At 35.8% G+C, this 12,474-nt stretch overlaps 1 protein-coding gene across 1 annotated transcript in view; it reads left to right on the top strand.

The window, feature by feature from the left end:
• LOC149557952 (ATP-dependent RNA helicase DEAH11, chloroplastic-like) overlaps window positions 1-10,123 on the top strand; it is a 106,133-nt gene extending 96,010 nt beyond the window's left edge. Inside the window, exon 3 of the mRNA XM_089832400.1 lies at window positions 8,852-10,123. Coding sequence (XP_089688526.1) covers window positions 8,852-10,071 — 1,220 coding nt within the window. The 3' untranslated portion in view covers window positions 10,072-10,123. The remainder of the gene's footprint in view (window positions 1-8,851) is intronic.
• The last annotated feature ends 2,351 nt before the right edge of the window (window positions 10,124-12,474 follow it).

The following is a 12,474-nucleotide window of genomic DNA, read 5'->3' as shown; positions in this document are numbered from 1 at the left end:
ATGAATCAACTATGGAAGAGGGAGGAGAAAAAATGGACAGAGAATAAGGAAGTGGACGAGAAATTGGGCCAAATGTCTGTGAAGACACAAAGTCTCGTCAGGGATTAACTATCTTTGGCAAGGAAGACTTGCCTAGGTTAGTGTTGTGTACAGAGGGAATAACAACTAGTTTGGAGAAGAGACGAGTTGCATCGGGATATTGGAATGACCTCTGCAGTGGGAAGAGCTTTTCCAAAATCAGTTTCTTTGGCATCTGAGAATGACTAGGAACAGGAGCGGGAACAAAAACCACAGCATCCTTACACAAACAATAATGTGCAGTTACGAGAAGGCCTCTGAGTGATCATTGAGTGGATAAGCCTACGAAAGGATTGGAAATCGCAGGGGGGAGATGTCGTTTGGAAAGGAATGCGGAGCCACATATTGATTAGCATATAACCCCATTGAAGTTCTCAGCATGGTAGTTACACATAGGGGAAGTCAGCAAAGGGAAGGATTAATGCAATTACAGGATTAGGAGCTTTAAGGAAGGAGTGTCTCAGTATCGGGCATAAGCAGAAAATAGAGACGACACTTGCAGGAAATGTCTTTGATGTTTATTCCCAACAGTGCAGAGAGGAAGTAATGATGAAGGGTGTTGAGTGAGTAACAATAGTCACAGCGTCCAGAATGCTTATGGTTGAATTTGCATGAGCATGGGTTGAAAGAGGATTTGGGAAGTTCAACTCATCGAGGGATGAATGTTGCAAACAAATCGGGTTGAGTATGAATAGTGAACTTCGATAGTTCTGGGAAGTCATCGTAGAGACTAGAGGTTTGGGAGTCAAGCACGGTGTCCCAGCGAGAGTCAAGCAATCCTCTTTGCTGTTAGTTGTGATTAGAGTCGCCTTGTCAAAAAATATGGTGGCCACCATGTAAAGGGGACTAGCAACTGGTCAAACGCAAAAATGTGGAGCTCGGGAAGAATCACCTGTGTAGCTATGCCTAGGTGCAAAGGTCAGTCGGATAGTTGTTTGAGAGTTTGCAAACTGTTCTAAATATCTTCCATTGTCTTACTTTATGTAATAACTGCTGTAGAAGCTGCTATTGATTAACGAAAATGCAGTCGAGTATTGCATTTTAAATCTGGAGTTAGCATTGTTCTTTCAGCCCATTCTAGTCAAACCTGTGCTTGTAATTTGGTTTAGTTACTACTGGTTATTCGAACTAATTTTGAGGACAAACAGATGGGTTGTTATAAGAGTGCTTGCACTTATTTAGTACAGTAAGCAAATACATCATTTCCAATTATTCAGTGGGACGGAAACTCAATACAATGCAAAAATAAAATCATTGGTGATATTACCGTACAGGGTATTACAGAATATCCGTGCATTACAAACATCATATGGATAGGATTAATGCTAAATTTGCTAATGTACAGTGTTGATCATAGATAAAGACTGCTGGAACAATTCAGAAGTGAATTAAATTAAGATAAGCAAGTATTCAAATGCGCAACATGACATATACCTATGGAAAATAGACAGTAGTTTTTATGTTTGATTACTTCTTGTTGCTGTTGTCTGTCACAACAGAATTGCGCACACACTGAGAGAACACTAAATTATTGATTATTGATATTTGACAGAGCAACAAATTTCAGATTCCCCAAACCTAGAGTTTGCATTGTAACTTCTAAAGCTCTGAATGGTAGGGGTTTGAATTCGACTTGGTTCCTGTTTTATATGTCATCATTGGTGTTATCCTGATTTGTTTAAATATAATATGACAATGGGCCATAGTAACATGGGGACGCATCCCCCCCTTTTTTGCCCCACGCACCAGGGACAGGGACTCACGGGGACAACTCAAGTTATAATTATTTAATTAATTAAATAAATTACCCTAGTTGCAGAAAGTGTCAAAATGAGAGAAATATGAAATTTTGATTATACCAATTTGTCACTCAGGATTTAGGACGATGAATTGAAGCAATTTGGTGACTGTCTAAAAATAGCATGTTTCTCCTAAAAGTTTATAGAATTTCTAAAAGACTGGAATTGTACTTTTATAGCACCCTGAGGCTCAACAAGATCATGTGCGTTCACTGCCATGAACAAGACCGCTTGAATTATATTGTGCTTTCCAAGAACTTGGAGGTTTCCCTCTCACCAATTAGCCTTCAAGAAAATTTGGAAAATGGTCTAATTGTTCACAAACCAGTTGTATTTGATAAGGGGATATTACATTCTATGTAAATGTTGCTAATTGAATTAGACTCTTAGTCTTCTTAACTTTTCAATAGTTTTTTTAATTTTTGTTTTTAGGCTACAAATAGGTACATATTTATGTTTTATATGCTTTGTAGGGGTGGACCCAGAAGAAACCCAATCCCATTTTTAAAAGTTTTTTTGGTTCCAATTCATGCATTAAACACTTGAACTTGAGCCCAAATTGGGAACTTTGCTTATCTTTTCTGCCTAAGTCACAAGGTTCGAATTCGAATTTGAGTTCGACGACTATAAAATTCGAATGAAGTTCGACAAGAGAAAAAATTCGGAAAAAAATTCGTCTTATATAATTTTAATTATTTCTTAAATATATTTAATATATCCCATATATTATCAAAATAATTAAAATTGCCTAATAGATTTAAAAACTTTATAAACATGATGACACATTTATAGAGTATAAAACATAGTATATATTAAGTATAAAATAAAAATTTCATTTCACATTAATTTAATAGATTGATTAAATACATTTCTAATGACCTATTTACTCAAACATTTTAAAATTTAAAGAATCAACTGTATTACTTCAAAAATAATATATTTTTAAAACATTTCATTTATACTTAACAAATTTAATAAAACAAAAATTAATTTGAAATGAATAAATATAATATATGCATTATTACATTATAACGAAATAAACCTAAGATTAGTGAATATTATTTCATTTGTACTTAATAAATTTAATAAAACAAACAATACATTTATACATTACAATGAAATCAACCTAATAAATACTTTATTACATAACATTATTAAATAAATTTAACCAAGACTTTTACATTAAAATAAATTTAACAAAGACTTACTTTATATTATTACATGAAATAAACTTAACTATATAATTACATGAAATAAATTTAAGAAGACATTCGAGGAATTTGCAGACGCGGGAGCCGGAAAATTGCAGGCAAAAGGAAAATTGTTGTCGTCTGCAGGAGCCTATGCACAATCGTCTACAAGAGCTGGAAATTTTGCATGTGCACACTCTATCCCTACATGACTGTACAAACCATTGTTAAAACCTTTGTTGAATCCTTTGTTTTCAGAATTCTGTGCGTTTTAGGGCTGAAAAAAATGGTTCCAAAACCCTAAAATATGTTGCCAAATGCCTGGAATAGTAGTTTTTAAATGTTTATAACAATTAAAAAAAAATCCCAATTTTTGTCCGCGAACACTGACGATTTTCATCGAATATTTTGGGAAAAATTAATGTTCGGCAAAATCCGAATCTCATGCTTGGGATTCGCCGAATCCTGTGACTTAGTTTTCTGCTATTTCTGGTTCAAGAGTCTTTCTTTTAGTCTAGGAAATATTCTTAGGCACATACCTAATTAGTATCTTGTAGTTTAGCTATTAGGACAGGTCTATTTAGGCATTAATATAGTCTGCCTATGTACTTCATTAGCACCTCGTGGTGCATGACATGTTCCCCAATTCATGTGTTGGGTTATCACTATTTTGGAAAGAAGGCATAGGGTGTTTTATAATGAGGAAATCAGTGAAATTATTGCAAGGTATTTGATCTCTTCATTGGTGCTTGCTCTAATTGTGTGTGAATGTTGCTGACTAAATTGATCTCTCTTTTTTGACTTCTTAATATTTATTTTAGTTCCTTTCTTTAGGCTGTAAACATGCATATGTTTATGATATATGTTTTTTAGTAAGGATGAATCCAAAGTGAAAACCATCCCCAAATTTGTTTTCTGAATTTGCAAACCCAATCCAACAACTAAGCTTATCCAGTATCCCTGCTTTGAAGCTTTTTCTTGTAAGAAGATGTTTTATTCTTCTCTGGTTATAGGTGATGTGCTTGGGCAATTGCCTCATCAATTTCTTAGGATTTAGCAATTAGAATTAGCACATCTCTTTGAGTGTCCAAATAGTCTACCAGTGCATTTCATTAGCTCCTCGTGGCCCATAACATCTTTCCCGGATTGAACCACTCTGTTCCTGAACTTGTATTTTCTTGAATACTCTCCTTTCATCTGTCTAAGATTGTGTCACTGCATATCCCTTTCTTCTTTATGGAGAACAGGATAGAACTGCCTCTTGAGCAACCCTTTCATATCCTCTGAATTTTGAGATTGGTTTTACATTATGCTATTCCTATGATTTAGCATGTCTCTCATATCACATGAGACCACGTCTGAATAGTTTTCTTCTTGCAAATGTGGAGGAATGCACCTTCTTTTGTAAAACTGGCTGATCAGACTTCTTTGCACCTATCTCACAATGAAATGGCTGTACATCAATCATAGTTATAGCTTTGAAGAATTCTACATGAGATGTTTCTTTTTGTTAGTACTTGTTTTTTCCAGTATCTATTTCTTGTGTTTTTGAGATACCTAATTTCTTTGTTTATGCAAGAATGATGCTCTCCAACCTATCACTCTGCGCCACCATGTTGGAGATTCTTGCTCTGTCAACCTCAACCACCTAGGTAGAGATTTTTCAACCTCTTCCCTTGCGATTGACCTAGCTGTCGTTGTGGACTCTTTAGTTCCATTCTCAGCTCAAAAGGGACCAATTTATTGTTAAATTTTGAACCAGAAGATAAAACAAACAAAACTAAGACTGACACAGATCTTTTACCCTGGGAAAAACCCTTCTCTCTGAGGGAGACAACCCAGCCCCCACAAACTGATACCTTTATTATTGTAAGGAGATTTACAGAGTTTCAGAGCTTTTAAAACAAGCTTCATGCATACAGAATGAAACTCAAAGACTTGATACAAATATGAGAAACAACTCACACTTTTATCCTCTGCAATTATAGTATCAAGCAGCATAGATCTGAAATAGGCAAAACTAAACAGAGAGATTTTACAGAATATAATCAATGCACAAGACCTCTGAAGAGCTCATATGAAAACACCAACACAGATATACCAAACTCTGATATACACAGCTTCTTGCAATTATTATCTAGAACTCACAAAACACAATATAACTGTCACAGCCTTCGCAAATATTATATGCAACACACAACCCTCGCTAATATCATAGGAATCACATAACCTCCGCTGAATATAATAGGAATCACACAATCTCCGCTAAATATAAGTCGCACAGCTGATATAATAGGAATCACGTGATTTCTCTGCAAAAATAATAACAATCTCCAAACAAAATACTTATGCCAGAATAAATTTGTTAATGACTTCAACTTATGCCGTGATGAATCTGTGTAAATGCTAGATAAGATAAAGACCTGAGATGGTAAAAGGAAAAATAAGACTGCCTGATCATATTGCAGACATAACGTGCGAGCCTAAGTGAAGACCCTTTCATCTTCCTTCAGCCACTTAAGATAACCGGTAACATAGAAGAAGAAGAATAACCAGACGACATTCTTTGCACATTGACTTTGCCGTTTCATAGAAACTGATATAATAATCCACCAAGGAAAATATAGAAGTCATATAAATGACATGAGAAAGAAGACACACAGATATAACTTAGGCAAAACAAAATTTACTATCTTCAGCAGGACGAAAAATGACACTGAATGAAATACATCCTGACAGCCACCTCTCAATAGGATATAATAATAGAACAGAGTTAACTGAACCAGCTGAACTGACGACCAAGATTGAGCAGCTTAGACAGCATACAATCAACAGGAAGATGAAAATAATCATTTGAGCCAACAGAATATTACGCCATATGCACACAGAGAATAAGGTCTCTCTTGAAGCTACAATAAACTTCAACATTTATCACATCCGTAGTTGATGACATAGCTCGTCAAACCTTTAAAATGGTGTTTACAACCTTGCTCTGATACCACTGGATCTATTAAGTGAGATATAATCTTCTATCACATGAATTCACAGATTACATGCTTGTGAACCTTGCAAAAGCTTAACAAAAATTATATTTTTCACCTTTAATGATATCACTACAACCATTCACATTCATAGGAAAAATAATTCTACATACATGCAGGAACATAAAACATGTGCAAATCGTGTGAAGGAAGTACACACAAAATGAAACTACAAAATTATCTTGGAGCAACCCTAGAAGGGAAAACCACTATTGCAAGAGCAAAACATTTTTCTCTTCATCACACTATCCATGGTCCAATATAGATGTTACAAAGCCTATAGGGGAATTTTCAGTCTTAACAATGTGTAAAAACGACTTCACATGCCTGGAACATGCCCCTGCATCTTGGAAACCTCTTTTCTTATACTTTCATCAGCAAAACCAAACATATGACTAAGATTGTAAAGAGAGCGAATCTCAACACATAATTTACAGAGCATATATTATCCTTTTCCCACATATTCTCAATGCACCACATGGAAGACCAGTCACCAAACATCAAGGAAAACAAATTGAAATATCACCACTTTGGCTGGGAAATAATTATTAAATCAATGCTGTTGGGGCAAATTCCTGGCTTTTGCAAAGAGGCAAATTCACATTAGTTGCAGTTGCTGCAGAAATTGACGATTTTCTTGTTTTAGGATTTCTGCCAAGTTTGAGCACTTACACCTTGTTCCAAATCTTCTTTGCAAAGGTCAAGATCATAGAAAACATGCTTCTCCTATAAGCATTGACTTTTAGATTTGAAACCATCTGAACTAATATCTTTAGGGCTTCTAGGCACTTTTTTGACTAAATTGGCTATTTTTGACCCCATGGTCCACCAACTTTGACCTGATCCTTGGATCACTACAATGCCAAACCTAACCTGACTCTAGCAAGCCACTCAATCTTCATGACATGTTGCGAAAGAGGAAATGACAAACAATCCTTAGACATCAAAGAACCAGTAATGACAAAAAAATGAGGAGTTGAAATTTGGAGTGTTTGGGCTTTGTATCCAAGGTTACTTTTTTAGGTTTCTTTGAGTGATTTACGTCTTCTAGGTTTAAAAATGCTTTTTTTTTCCCATATATTTTGCTCTTTGTATCTTGGGCTTCCCAGGGAATGCCTGGTATGCCCAAACCATGGCCTCAATTTCCCGGGCTCTGTACTGGGCAGATCGTCCCTGGGACTTGGGCCTGTTCAGGTCAGGTATAGGTGCCAGAAAAGGTGAAGCCCAGCAGTGTAGCTATTTCCTGTATCTCAATCCTGGGGTGTGGGGGTTTAAGCCTCTGTTCAGGAGTCTACAGAGTTCTAAACCTTCACTGGTTTGCCTTAAATATCTTCACTTCAAGGCCGAGAGAGAGAGAGAGAGAGAGAGAGAGAGAGAGAGAGAGAGAGAGAGAGACTCATGCTTAGATGCATACACCAACCTTTTTTTGTAGCTTAATTATAAAGTTGTACATCAGATTCTCATACTTGCTGCAATTGTGAACTGGTATACTAAATTTATCTTTTTGAATCAATTTTGAAAATGTGATATTAAGCTCTTACTAATTCAAATTGAAGTGAAACATAAACATTGGAATTATATTAACCAGTGAAATTCACCGAGTTCACAAAACTGACATATAATGTATAAAGTGCCATGGCACATTAAGGTCGTTAATCTGTGCTCGATAGGACTCTGGCAAGTTAAAAAAATCTTCACCCAACCTACTATATTCCCCTCTAACAAGGAGTAGGAACGGTAAGTTTAATAATGGATTAAAATGACATGTAATGTAAAAATTTAGAAGTGCCATGGCAAGAAAAAGTTGTTAAACTGTGTTTGAGAGGATTCTGGAAAATTCTAAAATCTTCAACATACCTGATATAGCCTGTTATCAATGATATATGTTTGCACCTACTTCCTTTACTATCGTAACGCCACATTACTGGTGCATTTCACGTTTGCATGGTGGCAGAAGTGCTTGACTTACCATTAGTTGCCAGTTACAAAGGACTTTTGCTTCTTGTAGGGAAACTGCTGGGAATCCATTATTCAGTTAATAATGTTTAATCTATTCTTTAGTGTTCAACTCTGAGGATTCCTTCCCTTTCCCTTAAATAGAGACAATTCTCATTTAAGACATCAGGAATTAGCTGTCTAGGATGGACTGTCATATTGTCGCAGATTGTTAGCTTGAAAGTTTATATAATCAGCTTTCTTCATGTCAACAACATCATAAAAGATTACTTCAGTTTTCTGTTAATTCAGAGAAATGCATTACAGTTATAAGTTAAGAATACTAACCCATATTTAGAACCAGATGCTATTGTTGTGGTGTGTGTGTAAATGACTTTGCACAGATGTGGCTTCTGTACAGGTAGTTCTGATCAGTTTGACATGCATATGAGTGAGATAGCAATTTACTACCTTTTCAAAATGGTTACTATTAAGGAATTATATTTATTTGTCAGGAGGGAGAGTGATTCTCTAGAGCAACTGGTAGAGTAGCTATATGTGTTTCTTGTCTTAATTTCATACACTATTCTCAGCAAAAGCATTGTATCATTCCTTTTCAAGAAAACACTAAATATTTCAAATCGTATTGGATAATATTGGGTTTTTACCTGTAGATTGCACTGACTTTAAGTACTATGTAGGAAATGTGAATGCTGTCGTATTTACTGATCATTTTAACAACTTTTGAGAATATGCAATCTTATTTCAATTGAGGCAGTAGTCTCACTTCTAACTAATTGTTTTGTAGGTTTGAAGATAATCACGAACAGTTCTGAGTATGGACGCTACAAGTTGAAAATATCATCAAACACGATGAAATCTGTTGTAAAGTGTAGATCTTCTTTGGAAGAACTACTAAAAGGAACTGTTGTAATGGATGATAGGCTTGATCCTGCAGCTATACAACTACTTTTTACTCGAGAAGGGATCCAGCTTCTAAGATCTTTGGAACAGAAGACTAAGACTTATATTTTATTTGAAAGGCACAGTCTTAGCATCAAAATTTTTGGTCCGTCTGACAAGAGTGAGAAAGCTACCACAGATCTCGTAGATGGTTTGAAGCTACTACTTGAAAAGAAACGCCATGAAATATCCCTCAGAGGGGAAGGGGTGCCACATGGTTTGATGAAAGAGACTGTGGAGAGATTTGGGGTAGATTTATCTGGACTTAAACTACTGATTCCTGAAGCAGAATTTACCCTTGACACAAGGCGCCATGTTTTGTTGGTACAAGGTAGCAAAGAGGCAAAAACTAAAGCTGGGTGTATAATTACTGAAACTGCAAATAGTTTAAAGGGAACTATGAATAAGATGCTAAAAGAAGTTGAGGAAACGGAAAATGATTGCCCTATTTGCTTCTGTGATATTGAAGACTTTTATAGGCTTGAAGGATGTGGGCATGCCTTTTGTAGGTCATGTTTGGTTGATCAATGTAACTCAGCCATACGCCATCATGAGGGATTTCCAATTACTTGTGCCCATGAAAATTGTGATTCATTGTTTTTAATCTGTGATCTGCGATCTTTGCTTTCATTTGAACAATTGGATGAGTTGTTTCGAGCTTCTCTTGGGGTATTTGTAGCTTCCAGTAACGGTACCTACAGGTTCTGCACCACTCCAGATTGCCCATCTGTATACGAGGTATCCAGTTCTGGAAAACTCTTTGTTTGTGGATATTGTTCAGTAGAGTTGTGTACCACCTGTCATTTAGAATATCATCCATATTTGTCTTGTGAGAAGTATAAGGAATTCAAACAAGACCCTGATGCTTCTCTCAAAGAATGGTGCAAAGACAAAGCAGATGTCAAAAGTTGTCCATCCTGTGGTTATGTAATCGAGAAAACTGAAGGATGTAATCATATCAGTTGTAAGTGTGGCAAACATATTTGTTGGATATGTCTAGAATCCTTTGATAGCAGTGATGGCTGTTATAGCCATATGAGTTCTGTACATGGTGGGTTTTTATGAATACTTTGGATAGAAAGCACAAGTTAAATGTAAGTTCTATCTTTTTCCTCTATGATAGGTCATGCTCACACTCAACCCCGAATGATGACTAGGATAGCCAAGTCTTTTTGATTGTGTGGTTTTTATTTTTGCCTTGTATATTGTGTGAATCATTTTGATTGTCTTCTGTAAGTTGAGATTATTTAGCTAACAAATTATGAATATTTTTTTCAATTGCAAGCCAGCGTCAAGAAAACTGCCCTTCAAAATTAGGTCTTCTACATCATGATAATGCAACCAAAGATGATAATTCAGAGAGGTGTCAAAATTATTTTACATCTTAGCTTTAGGCATTATAGTGTCTTAAAAAATGACTGTCTTTGGCAGAGCCTGATAGATGGTACTGATACTCCTTAACCAGTGATCCTTCACCAAAGAATCAAAGATCCATTTTTCAAACATTATAACTATTAGCACATATATAATGACTGTCCTGGATCATTGAGTGCTCTGTATGATTCTAAAGACCATTCAATGTCCTCTGCATATTGTTTGTATAAATTGACACGTTCTTGGAATAGCTGATCTCTGGTGAAGAGAGGCAATACTCTCATCGTGAAAGCCTATGCCATCAATGAAGGAATCTGGTACACAGAATACTGTTAAGGTTTAGAGAGATGATAGTGGAGGTTCCTGAAACACTGCACTGGGAAAAATGTGGCCCTGCCAAACTTCCTGGCCAGAATGGTAACTGTGTTCTATATAAAGATGCTTAGCTTGAGCAAAATTCATTTTCTTTTGGAATATGTACACAAAAGGCTCTAGTTTCTCAGGAAAACAGTATTTACCTGTAGGTTCATGGTAGTGCATTGAGTGACTAATATTTTAAAAGCCTGTTGTTACCAATAATGCGTGAGGTGTAGGTTATGGTCATCTTTTGGTCAAGAGCTAAAAATAATTTTATTTTCTGAGGATTTCTTCTTTTCAAATATATCATGCCTATATATTAAGTAGTGATCTCCAGCTTTCAACTCTGTAGAAATCCCCTAGTAAGTCTGTCAGGGTTAGGCTTCCGCTTCCAAAGTAGATTGTGGGGTACAAATTTGGATCCCAGAATGGCAATGGGGTTTTACATAAAGATGCTCATGCCCAATTATTTTGATGGCTCAAGCTTTGTAAAGCCTGATTAGGAAAATACAGCCATTGGGCTCTGCTGACATGTCCATTATGGCTAAAGAGTACTTCATGGTCTTCTTTGCTTGAAAAAGATGCTGTTTTTCAAAGAGGAGCTAGTTGTGTCAGAAGTTTGCTTTGTTTTTTCGTTTGTTCTTTTGTTGATTGAGGGTCTCTGCTAAAAAATGAGTTGATTGCTGTTTAGATTCCTTGTTAATTTTTCTTCCATAAACATCTTGATAGAAGTTTTTGAATCTTTATATCTTGAGGTAACTTCGCTTTTGGTCTTTTTAAAATATGGTTCTTGAAATTTGTTTCCGGTTCACAATTTGATATTTTGAGTTCGATTTCGCTGTTCTTCTGGCAAGATCTTAATAGTATGAATTAGATAACTATTCAGTAGTTTTGCACCCATTATCTTCTCAGCATAGCCTATGAATTTGAGATGGAAGTGGGTATATGGTAAGTACATAGGTGAACTGTTCAACAAGGTTTATTATTCTTGGTAATAGATGTCAAAAGGCCTTTTCTTGTTACTGAAGTTGAATGGTTGGGAATGAGCTCAGTAGAGGTCAAATATCACATATGAGGCCCTCAATGCAATAAGGGATGAGGCTGGGATCATGCCCTAGGCAACTTTGGCAGAATGGGTACTTTTCAATCCTTTACTCTTAGGCCCTTAGTCTAAAAGGTAAACTTTTGCGAAATGGGTACATTTCAATCCTCAACTCTTAGGCTCTAAGCTTAAAAGGACAGTGTTGGCAGAATTGCTTTTGTTCAATCTCTTACTCTTAGCTGAAGAGATTATCTTAGACTTGTGCTTCTGAATGAGGTTGCAAAAATGACTTGGGTATGGAAAGCCCTCTATTAAGAAAACCAAAAATGGTAATAGATGGAAAGTAACCATACACTTGAAAATTTACTATCAAATTTTGCCTCACACTTTGTAATCTATCATTATGAAAAGACTGATAAAAAGGTTGCCAAAAAAAGCCATATGTATACACAAGATGCTAAATGAGTGATGGAACCACAGAAACCTAAGGAAACAGATGATAACCAATTGAGGAAGAGTGGGAATATAAAATATGTTAAAAGAATGGTAAATGTTGTAAATAATGTTATGAAGAGGATATGAAGAGAAGAAATCATTTATTGTGCATGTATACTGAACTAAAAGGAGAAATCATCTATATCTCCATCATGTAATCTGAGTCTTTATATCCATTTTGTAATCTCCATCTTGTTAGA

This window comes from Cupressus sempervirens, chromosome 5, assembly GCF_028749045.1.
Source record: "Cupressus sempervirens isolate cs-2001-9-10 chromosome 5, ASM2874904v1, whole genome shotgun sequence".
Lineage (NCBI taxonomy): Eukaryota > Viridiplantae > Streptophyta > Pinopsida > Cupressales > Cupressaceae > Cupressus > Cupressus sempervirens.
Note: the sequence above shows the minus strand (reverse complement) of the source record. Positions and strands in the feature narration are given on the sequence as shown.